This window comes from Stegostoma tigrinum, chromosome 7 (genome assembly GCF_030684315.1).
Source record: "Stegostoma tigrinum isolate sSteTig4 chromosome 7, sSteTig4.hap1, whole genome shotgun sequence".
NCBI classification, from domain to species: Eukaryota; Metazoa; Chordata; class Chondrichthyes; order Orectolobiformes; family Stegostomatidae; genus Stegostoma; species Stegostoma tigrinum.
This window is the reverse complement of record NC_081360.1, coordinates 36624774-36645486: the sequence shown is the minus strand read 5'-3', so window position 1 is coordinate 36645486 and position 20713 is coordinate 36624774. Positions and strand designations below refer to the sequence as shown.

General features: G+C 37.4%; 2 protein-coding genes across 2 annotated transcripts; one reads left to right on the top strand and one right to left on the bottom strand.

The window, feature by feature from the left end:
• Positions 1–1021: 1021 nt before the first annotated feature.
• Positions 1022–6373, top strand: adat3 (adenosine deaminase tRNA specific 3). The gene is made up of 2 exons (XM_048534082.2): positions 1022–1130; positions 3033–6373. Exon 2 carries the CDS (start codon positions 3038–3040, stop codon positions 4091–4093), a length of 1056 nt encoding a protein of 351 aa, XP_048390039.1. The 5' UTR covers positions 1022–1130; positions 3033–3037; the 3' UTR covers positions 4094–6373.
• A 239-nt stretch (positions 6374–6612) lies between these two features.
• On the bottom strand, positions 6613–20673 carry ormdl1 (ORMDL sphingolipid biosynthesis regulator 1). The gene is made up of 4 exons (XM_048534083.2): positions 20306–20673; positions 13737–13917; positions 10520–10671; positions 6613–8655 (listed from the first exon to the last, which is right to left on the bottom strand). The coding sequence occupies exons 2-4, from the start codon at positions 13908–13910 to the stop codon at positions 8520–8522; spliced, it is 462 nt and encodes a 153-aa protein (XP_048390040.1). The 5' UTR covers positions 13911–13917; positions 20306–20673; the 3' UTR covers positions 6613–8519.
• Positions 20674–20713: the final 40 nt, after the last annotated feature.

The following is a 20713-nucleotide window of genomic DNA, read 5'->3' as shown; positions in this document are numbered from 1 at the left end:
TGCTTGCGCGAATCAAAAATGTATTAGTGTCATCTTGCTAAACATAGGAGATGTTCTTCTTGAGCACATATCTCAGCAGAGATACCTTGTCCATGAAGATGATATAAAGGTCCCATGAAGGGGATATATGATGAGGGCACATTTAAAAATGTGTGGCATGTTGAAGATTCTCTTTTGTCCTGTGTGGTCAGCATTTGTTTAACATCCTTGATATAACTGAATTAGATGGACACCATGGGTGGAGTAAATAGACCCAAAAAAGTTTATCTGGCTGTTAAGTACTAATTCATGTAAAGCTGCAGTATTCAGAAAGTGAAGGTTGTTACCGTGCCTTGGCCTTACCTTAGACCACTATATCCTCAGCTATGAACCAGACAGGCACATTCTCAATAACCAATATGCACTACTGAAATAGGTCTCGACTAACCTAGCTTTACACGTGTTTCCTTCAAATGATTTTTTAAAAAAATGTTTGCCTTGCATTCAAAGCAATTTTGTAAAACAAATCTGATGGTTAAATATTAATTAAGGCAGAAATCAAGTTTATAAACCAATTGGTGGTGCTGTTTGTGCTTGTAAGCAACATAGCCGGTCTTTTACACCAAATTTAAGATAACAAATTGTGGAGCTGAATGAACACAGCAGGCCAAGCAGCATCCTAGGAGCACAAAAGCTGACATTTCAGGCCTAGACCCTTCATGAGAAAAGCTTTTGGGAAAAGGGCGCGAAACGTCAGCTTTTGTGCTCCTCTGATGCTGCTTGGCCTGCTGTGTTCATCCAGCTTCACACTTCTGTTATCTCCAGCATCTGCAGTTCCCACTATCTTTTTCAAACCAAATTTTATTGACTTGTGAAATCTGAGGGCCGTATTGGCATGTCTGAAGTTCCGGAATGAGGCTTCCTCGTATCACAATCGATATCTGTAACAAAAACCGAGTCCTAAGTTGTGTGAATATTGGACCCTGCTGCTGCTACTTGAGAAGGGTCGGTACCATCGGAAAGGGATTACAGTTGTCGGCGGGGATCTGTTAGTGTTGGTGCGGTGATCGCGGCGGAAGAACTCTGTCGGCGCTCTTTACCGTGTGGGACTCGCTGGACCAAGTGGCTGCAAATTCGAAAGCTATTGCACTGTAAGTGGGGAAGGACGCACCGTGAGTTGTAGCTGCTGGGGGAATTAAAAAAAAACCGCAAGAGTAACTTAGACCCATTGGGGCCCGGGTAGTTACCTCGCTTTCAAGCTTTTTTGCAGAAATTTTCTGATTCGCCCCGGAACATCCTCACATTAATAGCGAGAGTGCGTGAGAATGTATACCTCACACTGTAACTTCAGGAAGGATATTATACAATTGGGGGGTTTAGTTACCAGGACTGGAAAGTTTGAACTGTAAGGATAGGCTGGGATTTTCTTTCGTCATTGGGCTGTAGGAGGTTGAGGGGATGATCTCATAGCGGTTTATAAAATCATGAGGGGAATAGATAAGGCGATTCGCAAAGGTGTTTTCCCCACGGGTGAGTAGTTAAAACTAGGAGGTGTATTTTTAAGGTGAGAGGAGAAAGATTTAAAATGGGCCCGAGAGGCAACTTTTTCGCACAGAGGGTGGTTTGTATGTGGAATGAACTGCCAGAGCAAGTGGTAAATGCAGATATAGTACAGCATTTAAAAGCCATTTGGATAGGTACATGAATAGGAAAGGTTTAAGAGAGATATGGGCTAAACACAGGCAAGTGAGACTAGTTTAGTTTTGGAAACATGGTTGACATGGACGAGTTGGACTAAAATGTCTGTTTCCATGCTGTATGAGTCAGTAATAATCTGGATCATTTTAGTTTGTTCTTTCAACAAGACCTTTCAGGCATTGTTCACATCCCCCTTCAAAATTTTAGATGCAATAAGTTGATTCAATAATATTGGGATATTCACTTCAGTTAATCAAACTCCAACTCAAGTACTCAGCAGTCTTTCATAAACAATTTCTGTATCATTTGCTAAATTCATTTTTTACTGGTTTGAATATATTACTTCTGCTTTAATAGTGTAAGGGTATATGCCGACTACTGTTTTGGTTTAAGGAATATCTCAGGCCAACTATCTGTTGTTCCTCTTGCACAGTCATCCCAAATGTGTCATTTCCTTATTGATAAGTCCAAGCTTCTCCCACCTTTTTGCATGAATGTGATACAAGGGGGCAAATGTTGGACACCTGCTTGGTTCTCAGCAACCAGAACTGAGCGTCGTACTGCAATTCCTATGCAGTTTGTTCACCACTTCCTTTGTCTATATATTCAACTATTTGCTACCTTTGTTAATTACTGTTTTGTGCTAGTTCAGCAGAGTAATACTTTTAAGGCATCTAACAATCTTAAGCCTCTATGTGTTTCCACCTACTTCTATATCATTTGAGGAAACGTATTAGCTCCCGTTCAATTGTGCAGCAATATCATGAAATAATGAGATTTCCAGTCTATCATTGTAAATAGGAATAGTTCATCTTAGTATAATCAATCACTGCAGTATTTCTGTGTTTCCTATTCTGATCCCTTGCTAGAAAATTATATGTTCTGCTCATAAGTATTGGTGCCAAAGGATATTTGCATGAGCTGTGAAATATATCTTGAAGATCATTTAGTACACTGATGTCAATTTGTTGCTAGAAATACAAGTGTCAAAGTCCAGTTGGAAATACTTGTTCATGATTTTGGATAACAAAATCAGAAGTGTTCTGTTTGTCAGCATCAACGTCACTGGCATTGATGGACAAAACTTTAATAAGAATTAACATAAAGATTCAAGGTAGCTTGGTTATTTGTTTCGTACAAACGCACTTTCAAGTCAAAATTGCAGCATCAAGTCAATTGGGGCTGTGAAACTTAATTCTTTAATACATCCCAAATGAATTCATGGCTTGTAAAATCTATTTGGGAAGAATAGAAGATATAACTTCTGGACTAGATTTAATAAATGCTTACTCTTGTTCCTCTACCCTCTGCATCTGACTCTTTATGTTACAAATCTCCCATTTCTTATCTTGAAGGCATAATGGAGCCACAGTGCAAAAAGCGAAAAACAAGAACACTTGGCACCTTCACGTGGGAGGTGATGCCTGTCCTTTCGGATGAAAAGTTGTGTGAAGTTGAACTTGTGGAAGCATTTGCAGCCCCTATTATCAATAAAAAACAGACATCTTATCTTATTAAACAATTGGCTTCTCTCTATCCACTGAACAACCTTCCACATATCAAGAGAGTAAGAACCTGCAGGGACAAGAGTGATCATCCTTTAGAAATCATCATTTGCCTACTCAGGGATATACCAAATAGAAAGTTATCTCTCAGCGACCTCTTTCGTGAAGGCAAGGCTGATGGCATTGGACTCGGGGAACCTTTTCAAGTGAAAATACCAGCATACCAACCATTGACTAGATTTCAGTTTGAAACAGCTAGCCAGCACTGGCCAACAACTTTTCGTGAAAACAAACAAGTAACTGATGCCCTTCAAGGTCACCTTTTTAACACTGAAGAGAAAGCAAAAATGCAGACATTTATGGAAAAAGCTATTGAAGTAGCTAATTTTGGAAAGAAAATGGGAATGGAACCAGTTGGTGCTGTGATTGTTAACCCAGCCACGGATGAGATTGTTGCAGTAGGTCATGATTGCAGAAATGGACCAAATCCACTGCTTCATGCAGTTATGGTGTGTATTGATCTAGTTGCCTATGGCCAAGGTGGTGGTGCTTTTAATCATAACAAATATCCTTACTGTTATTTTAAGACAGTAGAATCCTTTCCTGGTGACTATGCAATCAACATTGGTAAATCTTTGCTTCCTTCAGATGATCGTAGTCTCAGAGGAACTACTGTAAATGGTTTGCCCTACATATGCACTGGTTATGACTTGTATGTCTCAAGAGAACCATGTGTAATGTGTGCAATGGCATTGGTCCATTCCAGAATACGCAGAGTGTTTTATGCAACGCCATCTCCGGATGGAGCTTTGGGCACAAAGTACAAAATTCACACAAAAAAGGATCTTAATCACCATTATGATGTCTTTAAAGGATTGATGGAAGATGAATGTCAGTTTCTTTTGTCTTAACTTCATACAGTTTATTTTTCTCATGAAACAAAATGTTATTATGGATTTGAATTTTTAAAATGTATTTCATGAAACATAATTTTAATTTCAATGGACTACCAACTCTTAAGAATTCCAAGAAAATATTTGTTTTGAATAATGATGTAATTCTTTGAATTTAATTTTTAAACAATTCATACAAGTTTTTAATTTTAATGTACACAAAATCATTGCACTAGGCTCAGCAACAAAAGCAGAATAAAACTTAAGTTTTTTTGAGAAACATAATTGAATGCAGTAGGTCTGGGCATGCAATAACAAAATTGATTGTAAAGTTGTTACATGTTGAGCAGGAATAATCTCAGGTCAGGAAATACTACTTTTCTTGATTCAAACATACTTTTTAAAAAAAAAGTTTAGGTTTTATCACACAATAAATTTGCTGGCAATTGCATAGAGCAAATGCAAACAGTCAAAGAGCAGGGTTTATAATATTTTAAAAGTAATGAGGGATATAACTAGGAGAGCGCATCAGAGGATGGAATTATAGTGGCTTAAGGAGGAGCTATCAATAGTGAAATGAGCAGCCAGAACCGTGTTGTAATGACATGGTTGATTAAATGTCTTACTTCCAGTGTTCCTTTGCGTGTTTTTAAGGTGCAAACAAGAATCTTAAAATCAATCATGGGGATCTATAAATTCTGGAAAACTTGAATGTGTGGTCCTCAGTTCAGATGAAAATATTGCTGTTCTGCATGATGTATGCAGGACAGAAATGGAGAAAGCCAACAAGGGCTGTTGGAGAAACTCAGTCTTGTATGACTGAGGCATAAGTTACAGTTCCTACTGTATGGAGAGGTTTGTAGAAGGGAGCAACATGTAGGGGACGACCCAGCAACGTTAACAGAACAAAGCTGAGATTTGGCCTCGTGGTGTACTGTATTTCTATACATTTGTTTATTGAATTTGCAGTTAACAATATCAAAGTATACTGGCAAAAATTAAAAAATCAGGCCATGACTAGAAGTAGTTGACCCTCAAATTATGCACATTCTTGTGCCTTGTTCCTTCCCCAGAGACCTGCTCTCTCCACAAAAGTGGATCCCTCGTTTACACTCCCCTTTAGAATACACTGTCCCAATCTCTATCCTGATTATGACAAAGATTAAAGGACAGTATTTCTTTGTTCTCACATACCTTTGAGTGTGAAGTTATAGTTCTTGAGTATTTAAAATCAAACATTTAGAGGTGCAGAAGTGAAGACAACCAGTTAGATTTGAGGACACCCTCATCTCTCAGCAGTGACCAGAATCTTAGTGCCTATTTGTGATACTGAGAAAAATCAATAAAATCATTTTCATTTTGGCAACATTCTACTGTCCAGGTTATTTGAGCATTGAATGAGGGTGCTGTTGAATAAGATGAACAGAATGTTGCCTGGACTGGAGAATTTGAGTTATAAAGAAATTGGATAGACTGGTGTTGTTTTCCTTTGGAGCAGAGGAAACTTGAATAGAGGGTACATGATTGAGATATATAAAATTGAGGGGCATAGGTAGGGTAGATAGGAAGTAAATGACCTCTTGGTGGAGAAGCAATGATCAGGGGGCTTAGAGTTAAGCTAAGGGGCAGGAGATTTATATGGGATGAGAGAGAGAAGGTTTTCACACAGAGGATGGTGGGAATTTGAAAGGGAAGCTATGTTTGATGACTAAATGCTTGATTTTGTATTTTTCATTAAGATGTCTCCAAATCTCCCCAACATCTTGGAACTAATTATAGATATTTAATCAGAATAAAGTATAAACTGTGTATGCCAGCATACATTTTAAGCTTTGTTCGAAGTATCTGAGAAGCAGATTGTCCTGATTTCTCTTCACATGACTCTGCTGATTCTTAACTGCCTAGAATAGAATTGGAGTGACATGCTGGCCTATCAAAATCTAGGCAATTGGTATCATGATTGGCAGACTTGGCAGTCCAAAGGGCCTGGTCCTGCTGTAATGTTCCATGTTCTATTCTTAATTTTAGTGTCCAATTTGGATTATTAGCAGACATGGTATTGATACAGTCCTCATTTGGTGAACTGAACCCAAAGCTCAAGCTGTTTAATTTTTGCAGGGGAGTGTATTTCTATTTTAGGCAAAACAACAATTCACTGCAGAGTAGAAAAATGGGTAATTTCAGCACAATTTAGAAACATTATAGTGGAAAGCATTTTCCTCTGTTTATTTGTATTGTGTACCTTGTGTTGCATTGCATATTCCAAGATCCAATTACATTAAACAGTTGTTTATCTTTTCTTTTTGTATCTAATTTCCAACTTGGAAAAACCCCAAAAGGATCTTCACCAATAAACAATCTGTTCATATTTCTTTCTTATGGTAATAGTTCCTGGAATTGCCTACCATATAAAAAGTTATATAACAGAGCATGCGGAACACATGATTCTTTGGAAATATGCTACTATAAAACTTGAATTTCAAGCCATGTAATTCTAAATTAAGACTTTAACAGAAACAAACACTACAAATACTGGATTAGACCCTTGAATAATCTTTTAATAAGGGCCATTCTGCTCCTAATAAATTTAGTCATACTGTACAGTCGACTGCTTTCTTCCATCTTCTGAATTTAACATGACCATCACTTTTCAACATATGAACAAAGCTAGAGGAAAGTTAGGAATGCCGAAGTTTGGAATTGAATCAGCACCCTTAATTTAAAGGGGAAAAACCAACACCAAATACAAAAATAAATGTAATATAACAATGAATCACAGCAAAATATATATTTATCTTTCCAATACTTAACATTATCGGTTCAGATTCTGATATTCTAAATGGAGGGAGGCAGTCAGCATTCAAAATACAGCATTAATAAGTCAATTAGCAAAGTTTTAAAAAATATCAGCCATGATACCACAAGGTCAAAACTGTTTTATAGTTTATAAAGAATTCACATTTCCCCTAATGCTGTCTTATTTGCGTATAAGGAACAGATGTTTTGCATGTTTGGAAAAAAGTGGGGGGAAATAAACTTGAGTTTCAAAACTGATTTTATGCTAAATTCTAATTCATGAATCAGACGCTCAAATGCACAAACCAAACATGTGGTTTTAGGTAGTGTTTAATTTTTTGCTAAGTATTTATCTTAATACAGTATCAAAGCAACCTCGTTATTTGTGGTGCTGTTAATCTTGAATGGTACACTGCAAAATTTGCTAAATCAGCAGGCACAAGTTGATGGGTCAAGAATTTGGGTTACTTATGTAATTCCTTATAGCAACTCAAAGAGTAATGCTGTTGCAAGCAAAAAAGCATGCCTAAGGTAGCTAGAAAACCTACTCCCAATACTGTACACCAGTGTCACTATTAAATCAGTTAAAATTATACCAAGATCAATTGGGGTGATACCAACTGCCTTTCTATCTGAAACTAGTTAGCTTCGACTCAACACTTTTTTCTGAAAGCGAAACAGGTTGAGAAATTAGCACGAGAACTGTAAATGTTTGAACACTGACAAATTGACCTCACCACTGAAACTAAATAAAAAGGAGATCAGCGGGTACAGCTGAGAAACAATTGGCATCAAACAATCATTAACCAAAATGCATTACAAACCACAGCTTTTCCAAAATACAATTTCATAGTAATCCCCTCCAACATGAACTATACAAAGAAACCAGTATGCAAAGTAACATCATTTTTATAGATTGAGTGCATTTTGTCAAGTGACATTACATGGAACAGAAGTATGTATCCTATATATGGATTCCAAGTAATGAAGTATTTTATTTTAGTAATTGATAAAAGTGAAACCAGTAAACAAATGTTACTGGAATAATCCATGAAATGGATTATAATAGTTCACTGTATTTAATGTTTACTTTGATTTTCCACAATCTATCCCTGTACCATAATTTTCTTCACCTTCAAAGAAAACAGAAGCAACCATATACTTCTAATGAAGACTTAAGATGACAAAAATAATCTTAAAAGTCAACCTGCCAACCATCTTTTAATAGTGGCAGGGGCATATTCCTCTGTACCTTTATAGTAAATTAGCAACATGCTTTTCACTCTACGAGTCCTAAGTTGGGATATTTCTACACAATTCCTTTCTTTAATATACCTGTGTCAACTTCATAAAGCTGTGCACAATTTCTTCAGTATAATAAAGCTCCTTGCAATTTTAGAGCTGGGCCTGCCCAGATTCGAGGGAAGCTTTTTAGTATTTATACCAATTACCAGATTTCATTTGTCTTTTTCTCCTTTTACAAAACAAAATAAAAATCTGTTTTTGAAATGGATACAAACAATGAAAGTGGCATACATTGGACTGGTCAGTACACTCTAACTGGAGGTAACAATACAGCAGATTACCAGCTTTAAATCTTCCCAGTAAACATAACAAGCTAGTTAGAAAATGTGTGACGACTTCCAAATTAGTATTTGTTTATTCCAAGGATTCGAACACCATGTAGCTGAGGCAGCTTAGGAATCAACACTGTTAAGAGAGATGCTGTATTGATAATAAAATGTGTTGGGTCATATTTGGTATAAAAACTGGCCAAGAAATACCTGCAAGAAATAAAATGATATTTAGAAAACTTAATTGAAAAAATTAGTATTACATTTTCAGCAAAACAACAGTTTACAAAAATCCCTTGCTACAAATACCAATACAATTTTTAATCACTGGATTCTGCATCTCCATGAAGCATTTAAAAAAATACATAAGCACTTGTTAAAATTTAATTTGTTATTTACATTGTTTTTTTATTTCTGCAACAGGCTATAAAAGTAAATAATCTTGAAAACATTCGCAATATCTTTCACATTTGTAGCCTGCATGTATGCTTAAAGTGGAGGAGGACAGGAGAACAGATCCAAGCTCTCTACCTAGCAATGTGATGGAAATACTCCTTTCACTTCAATTCAGTTCACCCCTTGTATGAAAGTGCTTCATCTTCCTTCAACAAAAGAGCTCAGTCTTACATTTGAGCTTGTAGTGTACATTTCTACAAAACATTATCTCCTACCAATACAAACTGTGTTTTATTAAATTTTTGTTTTCAAAATATGATGTCCTAACAAAGCTGACCATAATCCAGACATTTAATGTGGTATTTCAAAATTCTCAGTACAAGTAAACTATGATTATAAAGGAATAAAGTCAAAAGTTTTCTGGAAGTTCAAGAATAGTATATCAATTAGATCCTCTTTATCAATAATACATTACTCTGCAAAGAATTCCAATAAATTGGCTAAATGGAATTTCCCTTTCACAAAACCATCCTTGCTGACATGTCCTCGTTGCATCTTCTAAATGCCAAATTATAACCTCCCTAATGATTGGGTCTAACAGCTCCCCCACAACAAATGTCACAACGAACTGGCTGACAGATCCCTGTTACAAGTACAGGGTGATGGAGAAACTCAGCTGGTCTGGCAGATCTGTGGAGAGAAAAAGTTAACATTTTGAACCTGGTATGACTCTTCAGAAATTTCCTGTTTTCTGTCTCCCTCCACTCTTCAACAGTGCAGTGAAATTTGCTATTATCCATTTGGAAGATTAGCATCAAAGCATCTATTTCATTGACCACCTCTTCCCTTTTTCTTCTAAAATATGCTATGATAAAATCAAATCAGAACCCAAAGACCTATTAACACAGAACTCCATTAATAATACTCAATGGCACCCCCTCTATATCCACCCGAGGCAGATTTTTCCAAAGTCTTAAATGCTCAGGGGAAAAAAAAAACTCATCTGTCCTTAAACTGCAATCCCTAATTTTAAAAGTGACCCCAGTTCTTGACTGACTAACAAGACAAAATAGGTTTCAATTCTAATTTAGTTCTATATTATAAAATGTAACTTTTTAAAAAAAGTCATGTTAAAACAAGGCAATGAATTTAAAAAATACAACCCATTTAACAGTAAAGACAGGTTAGTGTTATCTCTGATGCAGTCTTCAATTTCAGAACAATATAGAATTATAGAATCCCTACAGTGCGGAGAGAGGCCATTTGACTCAGCGGGTCAGTACCCACCCTCAGAAGATCATCCTATCTGGACCTAGCCATCCACCTTATCCCCCGAAGCCCCATATTTACTAAGGCTAATCCACCTAGCTTGCACATGCTTGGACTCTATGGGGAACTTAGTATGGCCAATCCACCTAACTTACACACATTTGGCTTATGGGAAGAAACCAGAGGACCATGCAGAAACCCACACAGACACAGGGAGGACACGCAAACTTCATACAGTCACTCACGGAATCACAGCTGGGCCCCTGGCGCTGTGAGACAGCTGTGCCGCCTTTTACCATTAATAAAGTTGTGCAATGTTTTAAAGCAATCACTAATTAAAACAGCACAGGAGAGTGAATTAATTATGAAAACGCTTATTTGTAGTTACTTAATAAAAGTGGGTTCTTACAGAATAATTGGTGAAATAGTAAGGAATTTTCTAGAAGATGTAAACTGTACTCCATAATCCAATTGTTCCCAGTGTGTCAGAAGTCTTGCCTTCCCTTGATCTGGTGTTTCAAAGGGTGTCCCTTTGACTGCGTGCAAGAACACATACATTCCCTGCAGGTAAATAGGAGTCAGTTAAGTTACAAGTAACAAAATGATCAGACTATGGAAACAAAGCTCAAAAATTAGCAATTCTCCCAGGAAAATCTAATCTAATCTTATTTTAATTCATGAAACAGAGGAAAAATTAATATTCCTTTTAGCGATTGCCCTTTGGCTAATACCTGTTGAAGCAAGATTATATCTTCAAGATTTTTTTTGGAAGATAAGTTAAATTTGAGAAAGAATGGTAAAAATAACCCAATTAGCAGACTTAGCTAAACAAAAGCAAAATACTGGACAAAATACCAAGACACAGAAATGTCAAACAAAGCATATAAGGGTTAAAGCAGCACCTGTAGAGTGAGAAACCAACTGAACATTTCCGGTCAATGACCTTTGATTGGAATGCTTGATTGTGGATCTTTCTATGTTTGTACAACCTCAACCAGTTTCAACTGACATGTATATGTTGCAAATTAGGATCAACGGGCACTCAAACCTCAAAATTGTTGGTGTCAAAATGAAAATGTCACACTGGTAAAGGAAGAGATAGTCTTCTGATGATAAGGCTCAGCCACAAAGTAGAAGTAGCTTTACTCTACATCTAACCATGCTATACCCAACTTTAAACAAAATCACAAATGTACTGCATAGAAGGATCCATTCAAGCCATCATGACCACAGTGGTTGAAAAAAAATTTAACAAGTATAATCCTACTCCTAAGTTTAGTCCACAGCATGACAGACTGTAGCACCTTATCTACATATCCAAGTTATTTTTAAAGGCAATGAAAGCTTCTAACCCTTTTAGGCAGAGAATTCCAGACCCCCACCATCCTTTGAATTAAAGGGTTTTTCTTTAACTGTTCTTTAATTTTTCTGCAAATTACTTTGAATCTATGTTTTGTGATTGTACACCACTACTCTACCGAAGGAAACTTGTCCTTCCTATCCACTCTACTACAGTTTCGCAATTTTCATACACCCAGTTCTCTCCTGGACCTTCTCTGGTCGATAGAAAATAATTTCAGCCAATCTTAGCCGCTTTTCTTTCAATCCTGGAAATAACAAACATTTGTTTGGGCCTTTGACTTAATTGGAAGTTCCCAAGGTGGTTCACAGGAATGCTATAAGACAGAATATAGAGACATCAGAGTAGACAACCAAATGCCTGGGCTAAGAAATGTGGTTTAAGAGGTGTCTAAAAAGGAGGAAAGTCGAGCAGTGAGGGAGATTTCCAGAGCTTGGGGATCAATAAGAAATGTTATAATTGGGAATGTGCAAGAAGTTAGAATTAGCAGAGACCTCGGGGCTGTGTCGGTGGAATAGATTACAGAAACAGAGAAGCAAGGTGATTTTTTTTTTACCTGAAAGCATGGATAAGAATTTTAAAATCAAGATGTTGTTTTGCTGAGTGTCAATGTAGGTAGGAAAGTACAGGTTTGTTGGGGAACCAGGCAGGCTGTGTGTTAACCATGAGCAGCAAAGTGACCGTGTTGTTATGAGGGAGTGTGTGTCTGTGTGTATTTTCCTTGCATTTAGTTGTCAAAGTTTTTAATGCCCTCACTGCATTCTAATTTTTCCCTGTTAATTCCATCCTTACTCTTTTTGTACTTCTCTGGGCTATCTGCTGTATTTATCTTATCACATATTAGCTCTCCTTTCATTGCCTTTGTCCTATCCTGTACACTGCTGGAAATCTAGTGGCTGGGGAAGCATCCTGATTTGGGAGTCTCTCAAATTTTCTTTACAGGAATAGATTTATTCTCAACCCTCAGTATATCCTCCTTGAAAACGTTCCACTCCTCTGAAATTGATTAACCTCCAAATAACTATTTCCAATATATTTTTGCAACGTTACTAAAATTGGCCAATTGAAAATATTTATCCTTTCCCTTTTCCCTAAAAACAATAAATCTATTTGAACTATGACCACCACCACCAATACGCCCTCTCCAATACCCTTTCAAGCTAGCCAGCTTCATTCTTTACAACTAAATCCAGGACTGCTACCTGACTTGTTGGGCTTGCTACATTTGGTTAATTCTTTAGCTTGATCATCCTAACCAAGTAGGAAGAAATGTGGAGACAAACATTTCCAAAGTCAGCATGAAAATGTAAATTTTTAAAACATCAACTCATTGAGTATAGAGCTTATACATTTTGTTTTAAAAATGTAACAATAGAAGCAACCTGACTGGGTGGGGTCAAGCTCCCACAAAACCTAGACTTGTTTCCCTACAATTTTAGCCTCCAGTAACAGATCTTAAAGCTGGATGTGGAAGCTCTTATTCCTCTCCCTGTTACAATTAAAGGCTAGGGTTCTCTTCTTGCTGTAAGAATTGCTAAGGATACGTTTATAGGATATCACTATATTGAAACAGTTAATTAGTAGCAGTTAATATATTTTGTTAAGCATTCAATAGAGTTACAGTTCGGCTGATTTTTTTTTAGTTTTACTTTGTCTGCATTTTAATTAGCGTATGAATAAAGTGTGTTATGTTTCCAGCCTGATAGTTTTATCAATCAAATTACATCCAGAATACAACACATTACACTTAACCCTAAAAATAAGAAAAAGTTAGGTTCTAGACTATCTCCTTAATATATTTTGAGGGGGTTTGGTTTGGTCCATGACAATTCCAACAAACGTTATTGCAGAATATTACATGCATTTATTCCTGTCCATGGCCATCTAAATTAATTATTTCAAATAAATATTTAATTTCAGTTGATGCAACTACAAAAATAAAGTGGCTGCAGGTTATTTATCCCCAACTACACAATATTCATCCAAATCTTATAACAATAACATTTGGCTGTAGTTAGTGGATTCTTTTGAATGAAATTGCATTCCCCATTTGTTCATCATCTTTTAAGTGTTAAGAAGGTGCTTCGCTTATTATGTTAACTAATGTTTAAAGAATTGTGAATCCTTTCCAATCAAATTTTGAAGGAAAACTTATAGGTCTATCAGGATTTCATTCTTGGACATTAACAATAATTTCTATGAAATGATATTTCATAGCAAGTGCCATGTACACACAAAACAATAGTACAAGTGGTCAGTTACTCACCAAGTTGTGAATTACATTTGTTAAAGTCCACACAACAGGAACAGTGAAGAAAGGAATGCTCAACAGCACTATATGAAGCATTCCCACACCAAGTGCATATGTCAGCCATATTCCACGACTGTTCATCACTCGTGTGTTAGGATTCACTTCGCTGTGTGCAACGCCAACGTTCATTTTTATACTGCAAGCATTAAAAAAAAATTCCTTGAAGTCAAGTATTTATTTTTATTTGAATCAAAGAACTTAATAGCCAAAAATAACTAACAAATGATGAGGTTAAGAAAAGATTAATGCTGTTTATGACTCTATTGGTAGGATTTCCCTCAATTTTTATGAAACCACCCTTTTTTCCAGTCTGCTCTATTTTTGTAATTTCTACATTGAATGTGGATGTCATTAACAAGGTCAAGATTCATTATCCGTCCTCAATTTCCCTTGAAATGAATAGCTTGCTAGGATGTAGAGGGGAGTCAACAGTCAACCACGTTACCTGTAGGCCAAATCAAGAAAAGAGAACAAATTTTCTTCCTCAGAAGGACATTAATGAATCAGATGGGTTTTTCTAATTGGCAATTTCATGGTCACCATTGAGACGAGCTTTCAATTCCAGATTTTATTAATTACTGTAAATTTAAATGTCATCACCTGCCATGATGATAAGAGTCAATGCTTGGATCTGTGGTTTACTAGCTCATTTCCATTAACACTACATTATAACTAACAATGCTGTTGCTCCATTTATAAATGCATCCAGAATATTTGCCGCATCAAAATAAAAGTAATCCTAAGATTTTTCAGCAACATACCAATAATCTTTTAATATAACCATAAAATACTTATCTCCAATGTTGCAATGCACTTATATCTTGATATAAATTGTGCAAACTATGCATTTTATATAAAGCCTTAATTTTACCTTATAGGGTCAAGAACATTTATGCCACGTGAACTGCAAAAATTTGCTAATAGGTGTAATGCAGAAAAGCTGATGTTTAATTGTATAGCAAAAGGTCATTTGGGCCAACCTTTACTCCTTGTGAGACCAATCCAAAACTAAGCCTACTGCCCAGTTTGGAAAAAAAACTCCATTTTTCTTTTGCTGCCAATGTTTATCTTGTTTTTCCATGACAGAGTGCAATGTTCTCTGTGCTATTTATGATAATGTGTTCCATACTGCAGACTTCCTGCATAAAGGCATTTCTTATAATCTCTATCATCACTGATTAATTTAAAATTAATAACACCAAATGGACTCTGCAGCCACAGCACCTTGATATTTGGACTGTACATACTCTATGGCTTAAAATGTATTTTCTATAACTGCTCAGAGCAATCTGACTTGTTCAAACAATGTTAAAATTTACTTTCATCCTACTTATATTCCTACCTATAAAAAGCCCTAAGCGCTGGCAAAATGTTTGATTTAATCTCCCCGAAATTGCAGGCAGTTAAGCACATGGAACATGGCAATGTTCATCCACACTCTTCAGCCTCATTACACTGAATGTATGCTGCCACTTTTCTCCTCAAAATGTATTAACCACCACATTTAATAAAATTGCTTCAATCAGATAAACCTATGTACATCTTCCTGAAGGTTTTAACTTCATGGTTGGTGGTGGGTGGGGAAACCAAGATACAATAAAGATACAACAGCATGGGAGGCAGTTGAGATAAAGTTCGCTAAGCTGATAGCAGGTATGGAGGGACTATCTTATGAAGACAAGCTGGAAGACAGAAAAATGTTGAGGCAACCTTATTGAAACATATAAAATCCTTGGAAGATGCAGAAAGGTGGTTTCACATTGAAGAGTCTAAAACCAGAGGATATAAGCTCAGAATAAGGGTGGCTAATTTAAGATTGAAATGGGGAGTCACTTCTTGTCTGAGAGTAGAGAATCTATAAAATTCTTCATCACAAATAGCTGTTGAAGCGGAATCATTAAATATTTTCAAAACTGAGAGACAGATTTTTAATCAGTATCGGAATTAAGGCTTATGGGGAAAAAGGAAGGAATGTGGTACAGTAGACTCGATAGGTCAAATAGCACACTTCTGCTTCTGTGTTTTATGTTCTTCCCACTATATTTTAAATGTTCAATTCTACCATGATTTAAAAGACAATGCAAAATATTTACCATCTTCTCCACATTGGATCAACAGCAGGTTATTTATTCATGACTGATTTATGACCTAACTCCATATTCTGGTTTTGGTCCTGTATACTTTGATACCACTGGTAAAAAAGGAGTGACTGACACAGTATCAATTGCTATTTGAAGATGAGTTCCAAATTTCTACACCCTCTGTATAAAGAAACATTTTTAAAACTACTCTCAAAAAGGGCTAGCTCTCCCTCTTTTAACCATACCCTCTATTCCTCAAGTCCCCAACTAGAAACTCTGTCCAAAGTTGAGGTCCTCGTAGGACTTCACAAGTCACATCCTTTTGATAATAGGAGCTGTCCATTATCTCTACTGTCTCGTTCCAACCTTGTAATGATTTCAGGTGGAAGCAAGTTTACTTATGTAAATAAATTGGAGAAGCTGGCATTGTTTTCCTTAGGGAAGAGGAACTGGAGTTTTGAGAACAGTGTTCAAAATCCTGAGGGGTCCATCAGAATAAAAGGAAACATACTCCCATTGATGGAGGGTCAAGAACTAGAGGACAGGTCTAAAGTGATTGATTTTAAAAAAAGGAACAAAAGCTTAAATGGGGCAACAATTTTGTTTCACGAAAATTATGATGATCTAGAGAATGTGATTTCTGATTAAATCAAAACTTTCAAAGGGAATTAGAGGAAAATAAAATGCAGGGCTTCAAAGAAGGGTGGGACAATGATGCTATCTGAATTGCTCCTGCAAAAAAAAGGACAGACTTGACAGATTAAATCACCCCTGTCTATGCTGTAACTTTTCAATGACTTCCCATCATTATTCAGTTAGTTTGATGGAAAGGTTACCAAATAGGTTAAATTGGGAGTGAACTTCACTCTTACCAGGCTAGCACCTTACATCTAACTATCCTTTCTCCAATTTTATACTGAATCTGTCTATTATGACTAGCATCTACTTATACTGCTTGATTCTGGGAAGTAAAGTGGTGTTTCTCTTGGACAAGAGACATGACCCAAAAGGGAAACTGTACTCATTTAAATACAGACTGTTTAAGTTACAAGTTCAATACCAGCGTTTCACCAGCATCCCCAACCTTACTTCAGCTGTCAGAATATCCTTCCAGTCCTTCATCAATCACCTGAATTATCTTTACACTGGTTTAAATTGAGATTTCACCTGATGTGATTGCTCTGTTATTATGGTAAATATCAAAATTTATTGTTAATGATAAGCTTGGGACAGTGAGTAAAAACTCATTTACTAATCAGAAGGCTACGGGTTCAAGTCTGCCATCCAAGATTTTAGTATGTAAAGTAGTGACATCTCACTGAAGTACTCAATACGTGTTCCACTGTCAAAACAGTCTTTCAGATAAGACAGCAAACAAATTCATGGCACTAGAGTGAGAGTCTTAGGGGTGTACAGCATGAAAACATACCCTTTGGTCCAACTTGTCCATGCTGACCAGATATCCCAAATAAATCTAGTCCCATTTGCCTCATATCTGTCTAAACTCTTCCTATTCATATACCCATCCAGATGCCTTTTAAATGTTGTAATTGTACCAGCCCTCAACACTTCCTCAGGCAGCTCATTCCATCCATACACCACCCTTTACATGAAAATGTTGCCCCTTAGCTCCCTGTTAAATCTTTCTGCTCTCACCTTAAAGCTATGTCCTCTAGTTTTAGACTCCCCCACCCTAGGGAAAATACCTTGTCCATTTATCCTCTGCATGCCCCTCATGATTTTATAAACCTCTATAAAAGGTCAGTCCCTCCCTATAGCTCAAACCCTCCAACCCTGGCAACATCCTTGTAAAATCTTTTCTGAACTCAGTCAAGTTTCACCACATCCTTCCTATAGCAGGGAGACCACAACTGCACACAGTATTCCTAAAGTGGCCAAACTAATTTCCTGTACAGCTACAACCAGACTTTCCAAATCCTATATTCAATGCACTGACCAACAGGACAAGCATACCAAATGCCTTGTTCACTATCCCATCAACCTGCGATTCCACTTTCAAGGAACTAACTATGAACCTGCACTCCATGGTCTCCTTGTTCAGCAATATTTCCCAGGACTTACCATTAAGTGTATACGTCCTGCTCGGATTTGTTTTTCCAAAATGCAGCACCTCATATTTATCCAAATTAAGTTTCATCTGCCATTTCTCAGCCCACTAGCCCATCTGATCAAGGTTCCCTTGTACCCTGAGGTAACCTTCTTTGCTATCCACTACACCTCAAATTTTGAGTTCCTTCAGTGTCTTGGCTAATAGTTATCCCTCAACCAGCATCTCAAAACAGACCATCTTGTAATTCCCTCATTGCTGTGCCCAAACTGTCTGCTCAAATACCATACATTGCAACAGTGGATGAGTTGGTGTGCCTACCTCGACAGGAGACCTGGATTCAAGTCCCACCTGCTGTAAAGGTCAGAGTCATAGTCCTACTGCACAGAAACAGACCCTTCTGTGCAACTTGTCCATGCCGACCAATTCTCCTAAATTAATCTAGTCCCATTTACCAGCATTTGCCCCATATCTAAACCCTTCCTATTCATATAACCATCCAGATGCCTTTTAAAATATTGTAATTGTACCAGCCTCCACCACTTCCTCTGGCAGCTCATTCCATACCCGCACCACCCTCTGCATGAAAAAGTTGCCCCTAAGGTCCCTTTTAAATCTTTCCCCCCTCACCTTAAGCCTATTCCCTACTCCCCCACACTGGGAAAAAGACTTTGGCTATTCATCCTATCCTCAGATTTTATAAACCTCTACAAGTCACCCCTCAGCCTCCAACACTCCAGAGAAAATTGCCTCAACTTATTTAGCCGCTCCTTCTCACTCAAACCCAGTAACATCCTTGTAAATCTTTTCTGAACCCTTTCAAGAGTCACAACATTTTTCTATACCAGGGAGACCGGACTGAATACAATATTCCAAAAATGGCCTAACCAATGTCCTGTACTGCCACAACATGACGTCTCAACTCCTATACTTGATGCACTGAACAATAACTGCAAGTTTACCAAATGCTGCCTTCACTCCCCTATTACCCCATCTTCAAAGAACTATGAACCTGCACGCTGAGGTCCCTTTGTTTGACAACACTCCCCAACATTAAGTGTATGCATCCTGCCCTGATTTGCCTTAGCAAAATACAACTGCTCATATTTATCTAAATTAAACCCTATCTGCCATCCCTTGGCCTATTGCCCCATTGTACGCTGCGATAACTTTTGCTGTCCACAACACCAACTTTGGTGTCATCTGCTAACTTACTAACCATTCCTCTTATATTCACATCCAAATCATTAATACAGATGTCAAAAAGCAGTGGACCCAGCACCAATCCTTGCGAGACCTCGCTGATCACAGGCCTCCAGTCTGAAAACATAAACCCTCCACCATCCTCTGTCTCTAACCTTCAAGACAATTTTGTATCCAAATGTCTTGCTCATCCTGGATTCCATGCGAAGTAACTTTGCTAACCAGTCTACATTGTAAAACAACTTGACGTCCATATGGACAATGTCTACTGCTCTGGCTTCAAAAATCTTCTTTGTCACTGATAACATCTCTGAACAGGTTGGTACAGAAAATATCTGCAACAGTAAATGCACTTCAAAAGTATCTCATGGCTTAGGTAGCACTTTGGGTTGTCCTGAAGTTGTAAAATGCCCAACAAATGGCACTTCATTTCTTTCCTCCCCCTCTCATTTTCAATGTTTGTTAGAACATAATATAAATCAAGAATGATAACATTTTAACTGCTAGCTATGTGGATTTTTAAAAAATAGCTTAACCGACAGGAATTTTTAAAAAAATCTAATAGCTCTTTATTACACAGCTGCACCACATTTTTTTGTCTTGAAATGGTTCTGAGGAGACATTTTAAATTTCAAAGCCAAACTTATACAGTTCAGTTATAGCTACTATTACGATATAGTTACTAATGCTTTCAACGTTCACATCTATTGTTTAATGTATTCTTCCAGAAATACTGCTTAATCCAGATTCCAAATGATATAATTGCACCTTCTAAAAGTAAAACCTGCATTCCCTCCCAATAATTTAAACTTCTTCCATGTTTTAGTCTCCGGTTAAAGATTTAAAAGGCTTAACACAGATTCAAAATATCAAAGAATTGGCAATTTTTAAAAAATCTTATTTTCAAAAGGTCGTCAACAGCCACACGTGAACAAAATCAATTCCAAAAAGGCATGTTGTGCTGTTTGTGTCTACACTTTTACTGTTTAAACGAAAAAGAATTTCCAATTAGTCCGAAATACGATCACAGTCGACGGCTGATCTGACATCTTGCCCAACTGTACTTTCGATATCATATTTAGGAGGGGAACAATAAATACTTTTTTCATCTCTAATTCAATACAGAACTTTTGCAAACATTGGCCATGCAGGTACAGTATGACATTCTTTACCTAACACTCGAGGCTGTAAGCCGACGATCAAACTAACCCAACAAACGCCGTCTTTAAAGCCGCTGAAACCTTATGCAACTTGCAATCACACCAGCAGCTTGTGATGAAGGGGGAGGGCAGCCATAAACAAAAGGCCGCGAAGAACAAGAGGAGGTAGGAGGAAAGCGGGCGCGGGACTCACGGAGACCAGATATCACCGGGAGGAGGAGGAGACAGGCAGGTTAAGAGTGAGGTTGATGCAGACACCTAGCAATGGGTACTGACTACCACAGCGATGTCCAACGTAAACCCGTTCTTACTCCCCCGACTTCACAGTCAGCCTCCATAGAACCGGATGGAAACAGAGGGGCCAACGGAAGGTAGTTTACGTCACTTGACTGACCGCCAGGGGCTTCCAGTCAGCGACTG

Bases quoted from the DNA above. Each gene is read 5' to 3' on its own strand.
- adat3 (XM_048534082.2), top strand. From the start codon at position 3,038: ATGGAGCCACAGTGCAAAAAGCGAAAAACAAGAACACTTGGCACCTTC.
- ormdl1 (XM_048534083.2), bottom strand. From the start codon at position 13,910: ATGAACGTTGGCGTTGCACACAGCGAAGTGAATCCTAACACACGAGTG. The intron at 10,672-13,736 runs GTGAGTAACTGA...ATTTACCTGCAG, and splicing joins CAAATGTAATTCACAACTTG to GGAATGTATGTGTTCTTGCA. The intron at 8,656-10,519 runs GTAAGAACCCAC...TATTTCTTGCAG, and splicing joins ACTATTTCACCAATTATTCT to GTATTTCTTGGCCAGTTTTT.